Below are 12533 nucleotides of genomic sequence, written 5' to 3'. Positions count from 1 at the left end.
ACTTCTTCTATCCACTGAAGAGCTAGGAATATTGCTATTGTCTCTGTAGTAAAAACAGATATATGATCTGAAATTCTTTTTGAAATTTTGGTCGCCATTTTTAAAACCGCTTTAAAAATCCGTTTCCAGGAAACATGTCGTTCAAACCGGAAACCGTAGCAAAACAGTGCACACCGGTTTGAGCTTGAACTTGCCCCTGGTCAATCGTACTATTATTTCCGGTTCACATATTTAATGAACGACGCCCTCTAATGGTCGAATTATACAGGCCAATAGCACTTATGTCTAATTTTTGTAAAATAATGGAAACAATTATTGTAAATAGGATGAATCATGTATCAGAGAGTACATCAGTGGAACACGTTATGATGATATGTACAGCATATGAAAGAGAATGGGATCGATTTAAAGATGAATTACAATCCTTAGGAGTTAAAGAATTTTCATTAAGTAGTATTCTGAATGATGGTCCAAATGCAGGAAAACAAATAAGTGCAATCATGAGATTTCGTAAGAAGTGTGGAATAATTAACAGAATTTAAGATTTAGGTGAGAAATGGTACGGTCTCTTCACACTCCATCACAGTAGGTGGCGGTATGCACCTATGAAGTTGGTTCGCAACCCGCCATAAAACCAAAAGAAGAAGAAGAAGAACGGTCGAATTAGAAAATTTTATTTTGCCAAGTTAGTTTTAACTACAAATAACAATTCTTTTAAACATCCCCTTTTGTGAATATGTGTGGTGATTATGGGTGTTTGATATATTAGGATAAATAGTATGCAGTTTCTACAATATAAAGAACTGATATGAAGAAGAATGAATCTGTGCAGCGTGCCAGTGTCTGTGCTGTAAATTGTGTGGACAGGTAAATATGCTGGCTCGTAAAGTTTATATACAGATGACTTTAAAATACTGTACTTCACTTTATAAGGCACACCTGTGGTGTAAATATAATAAAGTTAAAATGAAAAAGCTCCAGGTAACATTTCATGACGCGTTAAGAATGTAGCTTTAGGGGGACAAGTGCAAGCCAAATGTTTGTTTGTAATAATGCGCCACTTTGCATGCTGTGTTAAGGAATATAATTCCTTAGTATATATATATATATATATATATATTATGTGTACATGATTAAAAATACAGTCATAATTGTCTTAAATAATCTTACATTAAGCGATACAAGGTATTTCTATTGTTTTGGAAGACGCACTGACATGAAAGTCTGTATATGTTTGTTGTTTGTAAATGTATGCTTGCTTGTTTTTACTTTTTTGATATGGGCCTATGGGTCTGAAATAAATAATGAATTGAATTGAAATATTATACATAAAATCCAATTTTAGGCATGGTTCCCGAAGGTTAGGTTACAGCGTCGTGAGTGAATTGCACAACTGTCGTAAAATGAAGTTGGATCGAATGGAACCTGAACTCTGCCGTAAAGCGCTCCATGACAACATTCTGATGTCCCGCTGAAGTCCGTTCTACATTCATTTTTACTGTCAGTACATGTGCTGACGATAGTCAGGGTATCACTTAAGTGCTTATATCTTTAGGTAAGCCACTCAGTCTTACACGATGGAATATTTTCTTTATCGTAGATCACGAAAGATGCAGGGTATTGCATGAGAATTGTCACGTAACAGTTAGACGGTGGGCGACTCAAAGCTGTCACTGACATGCCTTTACATCCGTCGGTTCTACAAATAACCATTGATATAGTCTAATAAAAAGTTCTGTTCAGTATTGTATTTTATAGTGTATTGTTTTTTATCTGACGTTGATTGTTAAAACAAACCCACACTAAAACATTGCTGCATTTATTTGCTTCTCTGATCAGTTGTCTGATTCCAATGACAAAATGAGCACCCACGCTCTGCTGGTTCTGTACGGGAGTCAGACGGGCACAGCGCAGGACACAGCTGAGCGGATCGGCCGCCAGGCGCAGAGGAGGTGGATGAGAGTCCGAGTGGAAGCTCTGGACAGTTATAATGTGGTCAGTGCACGATGCCTATGCAGTCTGCAGTCATACACAGACATGCGAAGATTGGTTAACAGTAACGCTATAACTCAAGCTCTTTTGCTCTATGTTAAAAGGATAGTTTACCCAAAAATGAAAATCCTGCCATTAATTACTCACCCTCATGTCATTCCAAACCCGTAAGACCTTACCTTCATCTTCGGAATACAAATTAAGATTGAGCTCTCTGACCTTCCATAGACAGCAACACAACTGAAATGTTCCCAGTTCCAGAAATCGGTACAGCAGTCAATGTGACACCAGTGGCTGAACTGTCATTTTACGAAGTTACAAGAATACTTTTTGCGGGTCAGAGAGCTCTCGGATTTAATCAGAAATATCTTAATTTGTGTTCCAAAGATGAACGTAGGTCTTACGGGTTTGGAACGACATGAGGGTGAGTAATTAATGACAGAATTTTCATTTTTGGGCGAACTATCCCTTTAATATGTCTCCTCGTTAGGCGAACCTGATCTCAGAGTCTCTGGTAGTGTTTGTCTGTGCCACCACAGGACAGGGGGATCCTCCAGACAATATGATGGTAAGACTATAAACAACAGAATTTAGCCATCAAACTTTCATATTACATAAACCTTTCATGCATTCCATATATTTAAATATTATATATTTGCTTCATATAGAAATTCTGGAGATTCCTGTTCAGGAAGTCTTTGCCTGCTGATTCTCTTTGTCGTCTTGACAGTGCTGTGCTGGGCCTTGGAGACTCCTCGTATCCAAAGTATGATGACTGAGCAGATGTTCTGCTAACAAAGCCTTTCTTTTTCCTTTGATGTATTATTACAATATATTACAATTAATTTGAAAGGGTAAATAATCTTTTAGAACTGATGTCACTGGTGTTTGCATGTTACACGACAAACAATGCTGAGACCGTTTTGGGCCTCTTTCCAGGTTTAACTTTGTTGCCAAGAAGCTCCATAAGCGTTTGCTTCTGCTTGGTGCTAATATGCTGCTGCCTGTTGGACTGGCTGATGATCAACATGATCTGGGGTGAGCAGAGATTCCCTTTACATACTGACTAAATGTCTATGTTTATTCTTCTCTTGTAATTCAAGAGATTCAATTTTAAGAGGTTAGCAACCACATTTAATAGGTTCCCACAGTTCACACTAATAAACAAGTGTTAATTTGGGGAAAAATGCGTTTTATATACAGGTGCATCTCAATAAATTAGAATGTCGTGGAATTTGTTGAGATAGTGAATTGGTGGGTTTTTGTTAAATGTGAGCCAAAATCATCACAATTAAAATAACCAAAGACTTAAACTACTTCAGTCTGTGTGCATTGAATTTATTTAATACACGAGTTTCACAATTTGAGTTGAATTACTGAAATAAATGAACTTTTCCACGACATTCTAATTTATTGAAATGCACCTGTATATACTGCCGTTGGGATCCGTTTTTTTAATAGAGCTTCTTATGCTCATCAAGGCTGTATTTATTTGATCATAAATACAGAAAAAAACAGTAATGTGAAATATTATTGCAGTTTCTAATAATGGTTTCCTATTTTAACATACTTTAAAATGTAATTTATTTCTGTGACACAGCACTGAATTTTCATCAGCCATTACTCCAATCTTCAGTGTCACATGATTCTTCAGAAATAATTCTAATATTCTGATTTATTATCAGTGTTGGAACTGTTGTGCTGCTTAATATTTTTTTGGAACCTCTGATAATTTCTCTTTGATGAATAAAAAATTAAAAAGAACAGTATTTATTCAAAATAGAAAACTTTTCTAACAATGTAAGTCTTTACTAATATTTAAATTTGTTTGATGATCTGAAACATTAAAGTGTGACAAACATGCAAAAAAATAATCAGGAAGGGGGCCAACACTTTTTCACACCACTGTATATATATATGTATATGTGTATGTAATGAATATATATGTTGTGTGTACAGCTGATATATCTATATATCTTTTTATTACTCCTCAGGCCAGATGGTGTGATTGACCCCTGGTTAATTTCGTTCTGGCAGAAAACCCTGTCTCTCTACCCTCCTCCAGCTGGCCTCGCTCCACTCCGTGAGGAAGAAAAGTAAGTCTGTCAACTAATCTAAAAATAATGTTTTATTAAATGAATGAATTCAAATAGATAATTCATATATTTATGCATAATCTATCTTTTTCAGACTTCCACCCCGATATGTTTTCCACTTCCTAGATGAAGTCCCAGACAAGCAGATTGAGCATCTCCAGACCCCTGATAATAAGGCCCCTCCCACCCCACTGCAACCTTTTCCAGCTGGAGTTGTGTTCAATCAGAGAGTGACTCCTCCTTCACACTTCCAGGATGTCAGGCATATCGAGTTCGATATCACCGGCTCCAACATACAGTGAGCATATATGAGATATTTCAAATCAAATCATACAGATTAAATGTCATCACAAAATGGTATGAAAAGATTTTGTCTATCTCTGACAGGTACAGTGCAGGAGATGTTGTAATGATGAGACCCTGTAATGCTGCAGAGGATGTGGAGCAGTTCTGTCAACTACTAAAACTTGGCCCGGAGAGATACTTCACACTGACTCCCACTGACAGCAGCACAGGTGAGACTTGACACCCTAAAAAAAAAAAAGAACATTCTGTTATGTTGTTCCAAACCCACATGTCAAAATTCCTCAGAACATCTTCTTTTGTGTTCCATGCAAGAAAGAAAGTCTTATCCTTTTAAACTCTGTGTTGCTCTCCTTCCTGTAGCAGCAGTCCCTGCGCATCTTCCTCAGCCCTGCTCCGTTCGCTTTCTGGTGGAACAGTTCCTGGACATTTCTGCTGTTCCACGCCGTTCCTTCTTTGAGGTGTTGACCACTTTTGCCACTAATGAGCTGGAGCTGGATAAACTTTTGGAGTTCAGTTCCGCTCAGGGTCAGGACGCTCTTCACTCCTACTGCAACCGACCCCGTCGAACAGCCCTGGAGGTCAGAGATCACTTGAATGTTGATGTTAAATACAACTTCTTTTTTGTTTTTGGATGTCTGTAGACTCATACACTGACTTCTGTTGTCATCTGGAGTATGAAAGAGCTGTGTTCCTACAAAATGTTTAAGGTTATTATACGTGTAAAAAAGTGGTGTAATCCCTTTCTAATGTTAACTCAGGTACTGGCAGACTTCCCTCATACTGCAGCCGAGTTGAGCATTGACTGCTTGTTGGATCTTTTTCCAGATATTCAGCCTCGCTCCTTCTCTATTGCCTCTTCTCTCTTGGTAAATCTTTTTAATGTATATATTTATTAGTGCTGTCAAACGATTAATCGCATCCAAAATAAAAGTTTTTGTTTACGTAATATATGTATGTGTACTGTGCATATTTATTATGTATATATAAATAGACGCACATGCATGTATACATTTCAGAAAAATATGTTGTTTATATATTAAATATATTTATAAGTGTGTGGATTTATATATACATAATAAATATACACAGAAGAACACACACATATATTATGCAAAAAAAAATATATATTTTGTATGCGATTAATCGTTTGGCAGCACTAATATTTATATATACATGTATATTTGTTAAACATTTATACAGGCTGCTGTTCATATGTTTGGGGTTAGTAAGATTTTTTCTTAAATAAATTAATATTTTTATTTAGTAAGAATGCATTAAATTGATCAAAAGTGACGGTAAAGACATTTCTAATGTTACAAAATTCAAAGAAATTATTTTGAACTTCCAATTCATCCAAGAATTCCGAAAAAGAAGTATTGTTGTTTCCACAAAAATATTAAGCAGCAGTTTGTGCATTGAAAATCATAAGAAATGTTTTTAAGCACCAAATTAGCATATTAGAATGATTTCTGAAAGGATTATTTGACACTGAAGACTGCAATGGCTGCTGAAAATTCAGCTTTGTGTTCACAGGAATATATTACATTTTAACATATATAAAAACAGAAAATAAGAGACTTTTTTCAAAAACATTATCAACCCTAAATGTTTGAACAGTGGTGTAAACATTTATAATATTTCTATAAATCTTTCTTTCTGATTTGACCTTTTCCCCCGCAGCAACACCCTAACCGCATCCAGATTTTGGTTGCCGTGGTGAAATATAAAAGCATGCTTTTTAAGCCACGCAAAGGCCTCTGCTCTTCCTGGCTGGCATCTCTGGACCCTTCTAAAGGTTGGTCTGATCAAACTGAAAAAAGTAAAAAAACAGTCAGTAATGCACTCAGACAAATAAAATCTATGAAATCTGTACATTCCATTTTATTGGTGTCCTAAATGCTATTTAGGAGATGTTTACGTACCACTGTGGGTGAAGGAGGGAAGTTTGATTTTCCCTCAGGACCCAGACACCCCTGTTATAATGGTGGGACCAGGGACTGGTGTGGCTCCCTTCAGATCTGCCATACAGGAGAGGGCTGCTCAGGGGAAGATGGGTGAGTTTCTTGGATTTTGCCGTTTTTCAGAAATGAAAAAGATTGAAAGTGATCAAATTTGTATTTTGCTAAAAAAAAAGGTCTGATATATTCTGCTTTATTTGTGCAGAATGGTAATAACCAAGACACAGGGCCTATTTTTTTAATTAAACCTTTATAATACAGTATGATAATACAGAAGTAGTGACTGAATGTGTGTCATGACACATAATGCTGTCGCTAAGTCACAGAATAGTTAGTGATAATACATTCTAACTGAAGTCTCGACTCCTGTTTCAGCTAATGTGCTATTCTTTGGCTGTCGGTCTGAATCAAAAGACTTATACTTTCGATCAGAATGGGAGGAGAAGGTGCAGGCGGGCCAGATGATCCTCGTCACAGCCTTCTCCAGAGATCAGGTCAGACAACTTTAAGAATACGGCGTAGGTTTGTCCAATAAGCCAAACATCCAAAATGTGCAGTGCTGGGGAGGTCCCATGAACACATCCCTGGAAATGTTTCCTTTTATAAGTTTTAATATGATTCATTTACAGGAGGAAAAAATCTATGTTCAGCATCGTGTGAAGGAACAAAGCAAACTTCTATGGGATCTGATGGCAAAGAAAAATGCGTTCTTTTACATAGCAGGGTAAGTCTTTTTTAACATCAAGTGGCATTCAACAACACTTTACTAAAACATTTCAATTGTTAGTGAATGTCAAACCCTTACATGTATGGTTGGTTATAGAGCAATATGACAGTACTGCATATATAAGGAGCATTACAGAAATGAGCTACCCTTCCCTTTTCACCCAGGAATGCCAAGCAGATGCCCGCAAGTGTGTGTGACGCACTGAAAGAAGTATTCCAGAAAGAGGGTGGCATGTCAGAAAACCAGGCACAGGAGATGCTGGATGCCATGGAGAAAGCAAAACGCTTTCAAAGTGAAACCTGGTCCTGATCTCTCTATTAAACACATAGCCTTAATAACACATAGCCTCATGTGTGAAAGTGAGTCTGGACTGAGATTAAATGGTGTTAAGTGTTGTGGTCCGACCACTTTCTTCTTCCAAGTTGTTCCCCACTGCCTTTGACAATACAGCTGGGACCTGTAAGTGTAACTTTAGTTAATATGAACACACACACAACTAGACCATGAATTTGATTTGATATTAGCTGTAAACTAGGTAGTTACTGCTTCCAGTTTTGTTGTATAAAACTGAAGGATAAAGTGATAAAGACTTGAAACCAAAGTTGTTCCTTTTTTTTAATTTCATAAAATAAACATTGACCAAACGATGTGTCCATATCCATCTCACACTTGTATATTCTGCATTAGTGGTTCTCAATCAGAGGACCTCCACAGACTGTCAAGGTGGCCACGGGATGACTTAAAAGTATTTACATTTCTAAAACATTAATACATATTAAAATAATCCAAATATAACAAATAAACTGAAGGATAAAGTGATAAAGACTTGAAACCAAAGTTGTTCCTTTTTTTTAATTTCATAAAATAAACATTGACCAAACGATGTGTCCATATCCATCTCACACTTGTATATTCTGCATTAGTGGTTCTCAATCAGAGGACCTCCACAGACTGTCAAGGTGGCCACGGGATGACTTCTTAGTATTTACATTTCTAAAACATTATTAATACATATTAAAATAATCCAAATATAACAAATTAAAAATATCGAGATGGAAGCTGAAGTCATATTTTTATTTTCCCTCAATAACTTGTTTTTCTGAAACAGTAGTGCAAAAGTCATTAAATATATTAATAAAAAGTTTGAAAACAAGCAGCTTTGTCATAATTACAGCAGACAGACCGTGATTATCTTACAAATATAGCATATACGGGGGACATGAATATTGTGATGGACAACGAGGAGCCTTCAAGCCAAAAATGTTGAGAACCTGTTATACACAATAACAGTCATACAAACACTGCTTTAAAATATTAGTTTATTCAAGGCAAAATACAGCATATGGTTCAGATAAGAGTTTTCTGTCAACAGCTGTAAATTCACACATGTAACATTAACTAGTAGATTCAAACTGCCATATAAGTTACTAAAATGTTTTACACACACCATTCAGTGCCACATACACATGTTGAACTCTGATTAAAGTCTTAAATAGGAAAGTTCACCCCAAAATGACAATTCTGTCATCAAATACTCACAATCATGTCATTCCAAACCTGTATGACTTTGTGGAACACAATAAACAACATTCTGTAGAATGGGTGATAAGCACACAGATTTGGTGACCATTGACCAAAAAAAACAAAAAAACACTCAGACATTTCCAAAAATATCATCTTTTATATCCACTAGAAGAAAATAAGTAATACAGGTTTGGAACAACATGAGGGTGAAAACATGACCGTTTTCATTTTTGGGTCAACTGTCCCTTCAAGTCTTCAGCACACCCATTGCTAAAAACAAAGCAGTGTGCGTGGTTTACATTGTTTCTTGATTGTTTCAACCTTCCACACTTCAAACTGAGGATCAACTGGAGTGTAAAACTGTTTGGATATCTGAAAAGCTCCCATTCGCCACTTTTGCATTCAGATTCATAATAGCGATGAACCCTAGCTGTTTATATTACAAACTCTAGAGGTCAAGTAAAACTCCCCTGCTTAAAATCCCCAAGGTCACCTTTAAGTCTTGTGCCTTTTTAAAAAAAAACGGTAATCACATTGGCAGCAACACGTAGCTTCTTGTGTAGCTAACATTGATCTTAAATTGTTCTCACATTATTGGCTTCTGAACAAACACATAAAACCCCCTCGGTTCAGTGCTCACAGCTATCTGAGTGCTAGAGTGTGGACCTGATAGATTTCCTCAGGGAAGTTCTGCTGCTGCTCCTCACAGATGATGTTGAGTCCGGCCCGGGCTACTAGGCGATGTAGTACATTCAGGTCCCGACACACGCTGCTGTCAACATCATCAGGTATTACACCTTCAAACGCAACATTATCCTTCACCACAATCAGGCCATCTGGACGCAGACCACTCCGGCAACGCCTCAGGAATTCCACCAGGTGGTCATCGGTCAAGTGACCTAGAGACACATGGAGTGATTTGTGTTTGCAAAATATGATAGAAGATACATTTGGTCATTTTCACCATTTCTGTTCATAGATAATGTAGTGAAAGAAGTGAATTGTATGCCTTACCAATCACCCACTGGATCCATATGACATCGTAGCGCTTTGGCTGGGGCTGAAAGTCTTGTAGGCCACAGCAGAAGTAGTTCTCCACTTGCTTGGCCTCCTCACCCAGGTAGGAACGAGCTTTATCCAGAAACTCCTGTGTCACGTCCACTAGGTCCACTGTACGGAAGAGGGGCAGCAGCAGGCGCTTGGTGATACGGCCGATTCCTGCGCCACAGTCCAGAGCACAGCCTGTCCCAGTCTTACCCTGGCCTTCCTTGGAGTAAAACAGAAAACCAAGTGACTGGGTGTTTCTCATGAACTTTCATTTGTGGTTAAGTGAAAGTTGAGTAATTGTGGGAAAGGTTACAGTCTGTCTCGTAATATTTCTTTAAAATAATCAGTTTATAAGACTTGACAGTGAACTAGAATTCAGAATAGTAGCCTTGCAATAGATATTTACACTAACGTTCAAACATTTGGGAAAGAAATTCATAAGAAGAAGTCTCATATGTTCACCAAGGCTGCATTAATTTATATATATAAAAAAGACAGTAAAAACTATAATACTGTGAAATATTACAATTAAAAAATTGTGTTCTGTTTTAATATATTTTACAGCTGTGCTGTATTTTTGTGGAAACTGATACTTTTTTAAAACTTCTTTGATGAAAAGCCAGTTCAAAAGGACAGCATTTATTTGAAATACAAACCTTTTGTAACATTATAAATGTCTTTATTTGTCATTTGTGCTTGTAGAATTAAAGTATTAATTTAGAACAACTCACGCCAAGGAATTTCTGAAGAAACAGTTTGGAGCCATTAATGTCAATGCTAGAAATGCTGCCATAACCCCCCAGCATTCCATCCACAGTGGGCGGGACTTCCTTCCAATAGTGTTCTGCCTTTGAGTAAAAGGTTGTCTGGTCTTCTATCAAACAGTCTTCCATCTTTGTGCAACTCCTGACCACAGAGATCAAAATTAGTTCGTTTTACCACAGATCTGAATGAGAAAGTCATTTATAATAAAGTTTTATCATATTTGCATTTATGTAAGACTATATATTACAGGTAGACTCTCAATTCTATTGCATGTTTCTATATGAATTGCTTCATATTTAAAACAATTTCATAAAATTTTTTCTGCAATTGTAGTTTCTGTGTAAATGTAGGCCTATTTATGCTGTCTCTGCTGCATTACAAGTCAGTATAAATGTATCTTTCCGTGGTATACGTGTTGCTTCAGATGACGCTTCTGTGCGGTGTAAAATGTATTAGTATCTCATAAAATGAATCAGTTGCATTCTTATGAAAATGTTATAATCAACTGCAATTAGTCAAGTTTCTGTACAGTGCTTTTCACAATACAGACCGTTTTAGATCATATATTTACATAAAATCATTCATTCATTCATGCCCCCAATGAGAAAGGTGAATGTGGCCGGGGGGAAAAAACTCCATAGGTTGTTGTATGTGGGAAAAACCTTAGGCACAACCATCCTCATCTAGCAGGACACACATCACAACAATTTTTTAGTACTAGTTTTGTAGTACTAGTCATGCATTCACTGAATAAATGATTTATTATGTCAGTAAGACAATGTTTGAGTTGTATGGATAATGATAATGAAAATATAATTTCAATGAAATGATCAAGAGCCAAATATTTAGCCTGAAATGAGACCTAAAGAGCTGAAGCATGTCATATTCAGACACCTGGATCCAAATGCAGCTCAGCTGTCAGGAAGCATCACTTCACAGCAGACTGACAGACTAAGACTGCTAAATTATTACAACATGTAGTCTACTAACAAAATGTAAGCATGGATAAATATAAGACATACAGTATATATATCAATATCCACACTCACTAACATTTTAGTCTGTTGGATAGATTAAAAAATAGGTATGTACAAAGTAATAAATAGTTATTGGAAAATTGACTGTGGTACAGTTGCATCTGTTAACCTTCATTCTCATTACTTACTGGATTTACTTGGACCAAAAGTTCTTACACGTGTTCCTGCTACCGTGCTGAGGTTAAAGGTATCTTGTTTCTCGGCTATATTTGGTGGTGACAAAAAGTTACACGTGTTGACACACGAGCAGATGGAAATCACACGCTTCCACTGCCTCTCTCTCACTTCTTTATGTCCTAACAGTAATTCAGAGTGAAGACTGACGTACCTTTGTTTTCGTGCTCTCGCTGACTGTCGTTTCTTACTATCGGTCATGTCAACTGTAACAGAACTGCCCCATGAAATCTTTTCCAGCAACCTGGCTTCCCAAAGAAGAAATACTGCACACCTCACGTCATTTCCTTATTTGACTACCGTGTTTCCCTTCAGTGTTTTGTTTTTTATTTGTCTCCATCTTGTGGCCGCACTTACACGTGGCTAAGAAACTGTCAAGTAAATGTTTTGTGTTGTTTTTGTTTTTTTCCTCCAAATGCTCGTAAACTGTCCGAAATTGTAATGCCATTTTTACCCAGTGGTGTTTTACCCAATATTGTAAAAGAAAGGAAGAAAAAAAACATACATTTTATGTGATTTATGTTTTATATTTTTGTTGATTTTCATTTGAATTAAAGTAATAGTAAAATGATGTGTTAATGATATAATAATAATAATACATTAATTAGAATAATTTTAAGTTATCTTGTGGCCCCACTGGGGATTTGCTGGGGTCCAGAGGAGGCATAAATACACATTCACAAAAATCACAAGAAGTTTTGAAAAATGAAAGGATTAACGAGAATATAAAATGATTGTAATACTCATACAACCAAAGCAGCATTATTAATTTAAGAAAAAAATGTGTAAAGACACTATAGCATCTTTTTTTTTTTTGTCAGACACTAAAAGCATGACTTGTAGGCCTATATCTTTTAAGACAGAATAGTTTGCGTCCCTTCTTTGCTCTCAGAGCAATGGGTTTACA

The 12533-nt window shown here is 36.6% G+C and overlaps 2 protein-coding genes across 6 annotated transcripts; one reads left to right on the top strand and one right to left on the bottom strand.

The window, feature by feature from the left end:
* Window positions 1-795: 795 nt before the first annotated feature.
* ndor1 (NADPH dependent diflavin oxidoreductase 1) lies at window positions 796-7825 on the top strand. 4 transcript variants are annotated; one of them, XM_016489503.1, is made up of 15 exons: window positions 796-867; window positions 1840-1995; window positions 2483-2560; window positions 2661-2758; window positions 2932-3030; window positions 3987-4088; window positions 4183-4386; window positions 4476-4603; window positions 4755-4972; window positions 5153-5260; window positions 6075-6189; window positions 6302-6448; window positions 6728-6846; window positions 6982-7076; window positions 7244-7825. In XM_016489503.1, exons 2-15 carry the CDS (start codon window positions 1861-1863, stop codon window positions 7386-7388), a joined length of 1791 nt encoding a protein of 596 aa, XP_016344989.1. In that variant the 5' UTR covers window positions 796-867; window positions 1840-1860; the 3' UTR covers window positions 7389-7825. The 4 variants fall into 4 exon arrangements, with proteins under 4 accessions (XP_016344989.1, XP_016344988.1, XP_016344990.1 ...); XM_016489502.1 differs by lacking the exon at window positions 796-867 and adding an exon at window positions 1402-1555 and having other exon boundaries at window positions 1854-1995; XM_016489504.1 differs by lacking the exon at window positions 796-867 and adding an exon at window positions 1402-1555 and having other exon boundaries at window positions 4758-4972.
* Window positions 7826-8783: 958 nt separating this feature from the next.
* LOC107691051 (N-terminal Xaa-Pro-Lys N-methyltransferase 1-like) lies at window positions 8784-11910 on the bottom strand. 2 transcript variants are annotated; one of them, XM_016489528.1, is made up of 5 exons: window positions 11781-11910; window positions 11581-11655; window positions 10382-10556; window positions 9618-9870; window positions 8784-9502 (listed from the first exon to the last, which is right to left on the bottom strand). In XM_016489528.1, the coding sequence occupies exons 3-5, from the start codon at window positions 10541-10543 to the stop codon at window positions 9246-9248; spliced, it is 672 nt and encodes a 223-aa protein (XP_016345014.1). In that variant the 5' UTR covers window positions 10544-10556; window positions 11581-11655; window positions 11781-11910; the 3' UTR covers window positions 8784-9245. The 2 variants fall into 2 exon arrangements, with proteins under 2 accessions (XP_016345014.1, XP_016345013.1); XM_016489527.1 differs by lacking the exon at window positions 11581-11655.
* Window positions 11911-12533: the final 623 nt, after the last annotated feature.

Source organism: Sinocyclocheilus anshuiensis, unplaced genomic scaffold (assembly GCF_001515605.1).
Source record: "Sinocyclocheilus anshuiensis isolate Anshui unplaced genomic scaffold, SAMN03320099.WGS_v1.1 scaffold386, whole genome shotgun sequence".
NCBI lineage: Eukaryota > Metazoa > Chordata > Actinopteri > Cypriniformes > Cyprinidae > Sinocyclocheilus > Sinocyclocheilus anshuiensis.
This window is presented reverse-complemented; position numbering and strand designations above follow the sequence as displayed.

Bases quoted from the DNA above. Each gene is read 5' to 3' on its own strand.
- ndor1 (XM_016489503.1), top strand. From the start codon at position 1,861: ATGAGCACCCACGCTCTGCTGGTTCTGTACGGGAGTCAGACGGGCACA. The intron at 2,561-2,660 runs GTAAGACTATAA...TGCTTCATATAG, and splicing joins ATCCTCCAGACAATATGATG to AAATTCTGGAGATTCCTGTT. The intron at 6,847-6,981 runs GTCAGACAACTT...ATTCATTTACAG, and splicing joins CAGCCTTCTCCAGAGATCAG to GAGGAAAAAATCTATGTTCA.
- LOC107691051 (XM_016489527.1), bottom strand. From the start codon at position 11,827: ATGACCGATAGTAAGAAACGACAGTCAGCGAGAGCACGAAAACAAAG. The intron at 10,557-11,780 runs GTACGTCAGTCT...CTCTGTGGTCAG, and splicing joins GCGAGAGCACGAAAACAAAG to GAGTTGCACAAAGATGGAAG. The intron at 9,871-10,381 runs GTGAGTTGTTCT...TTTTACTCCAAG, and splicing joins TTCTTCAGAAATTCCTTGGC to GAAGGCCAGGGTAAGACTGG.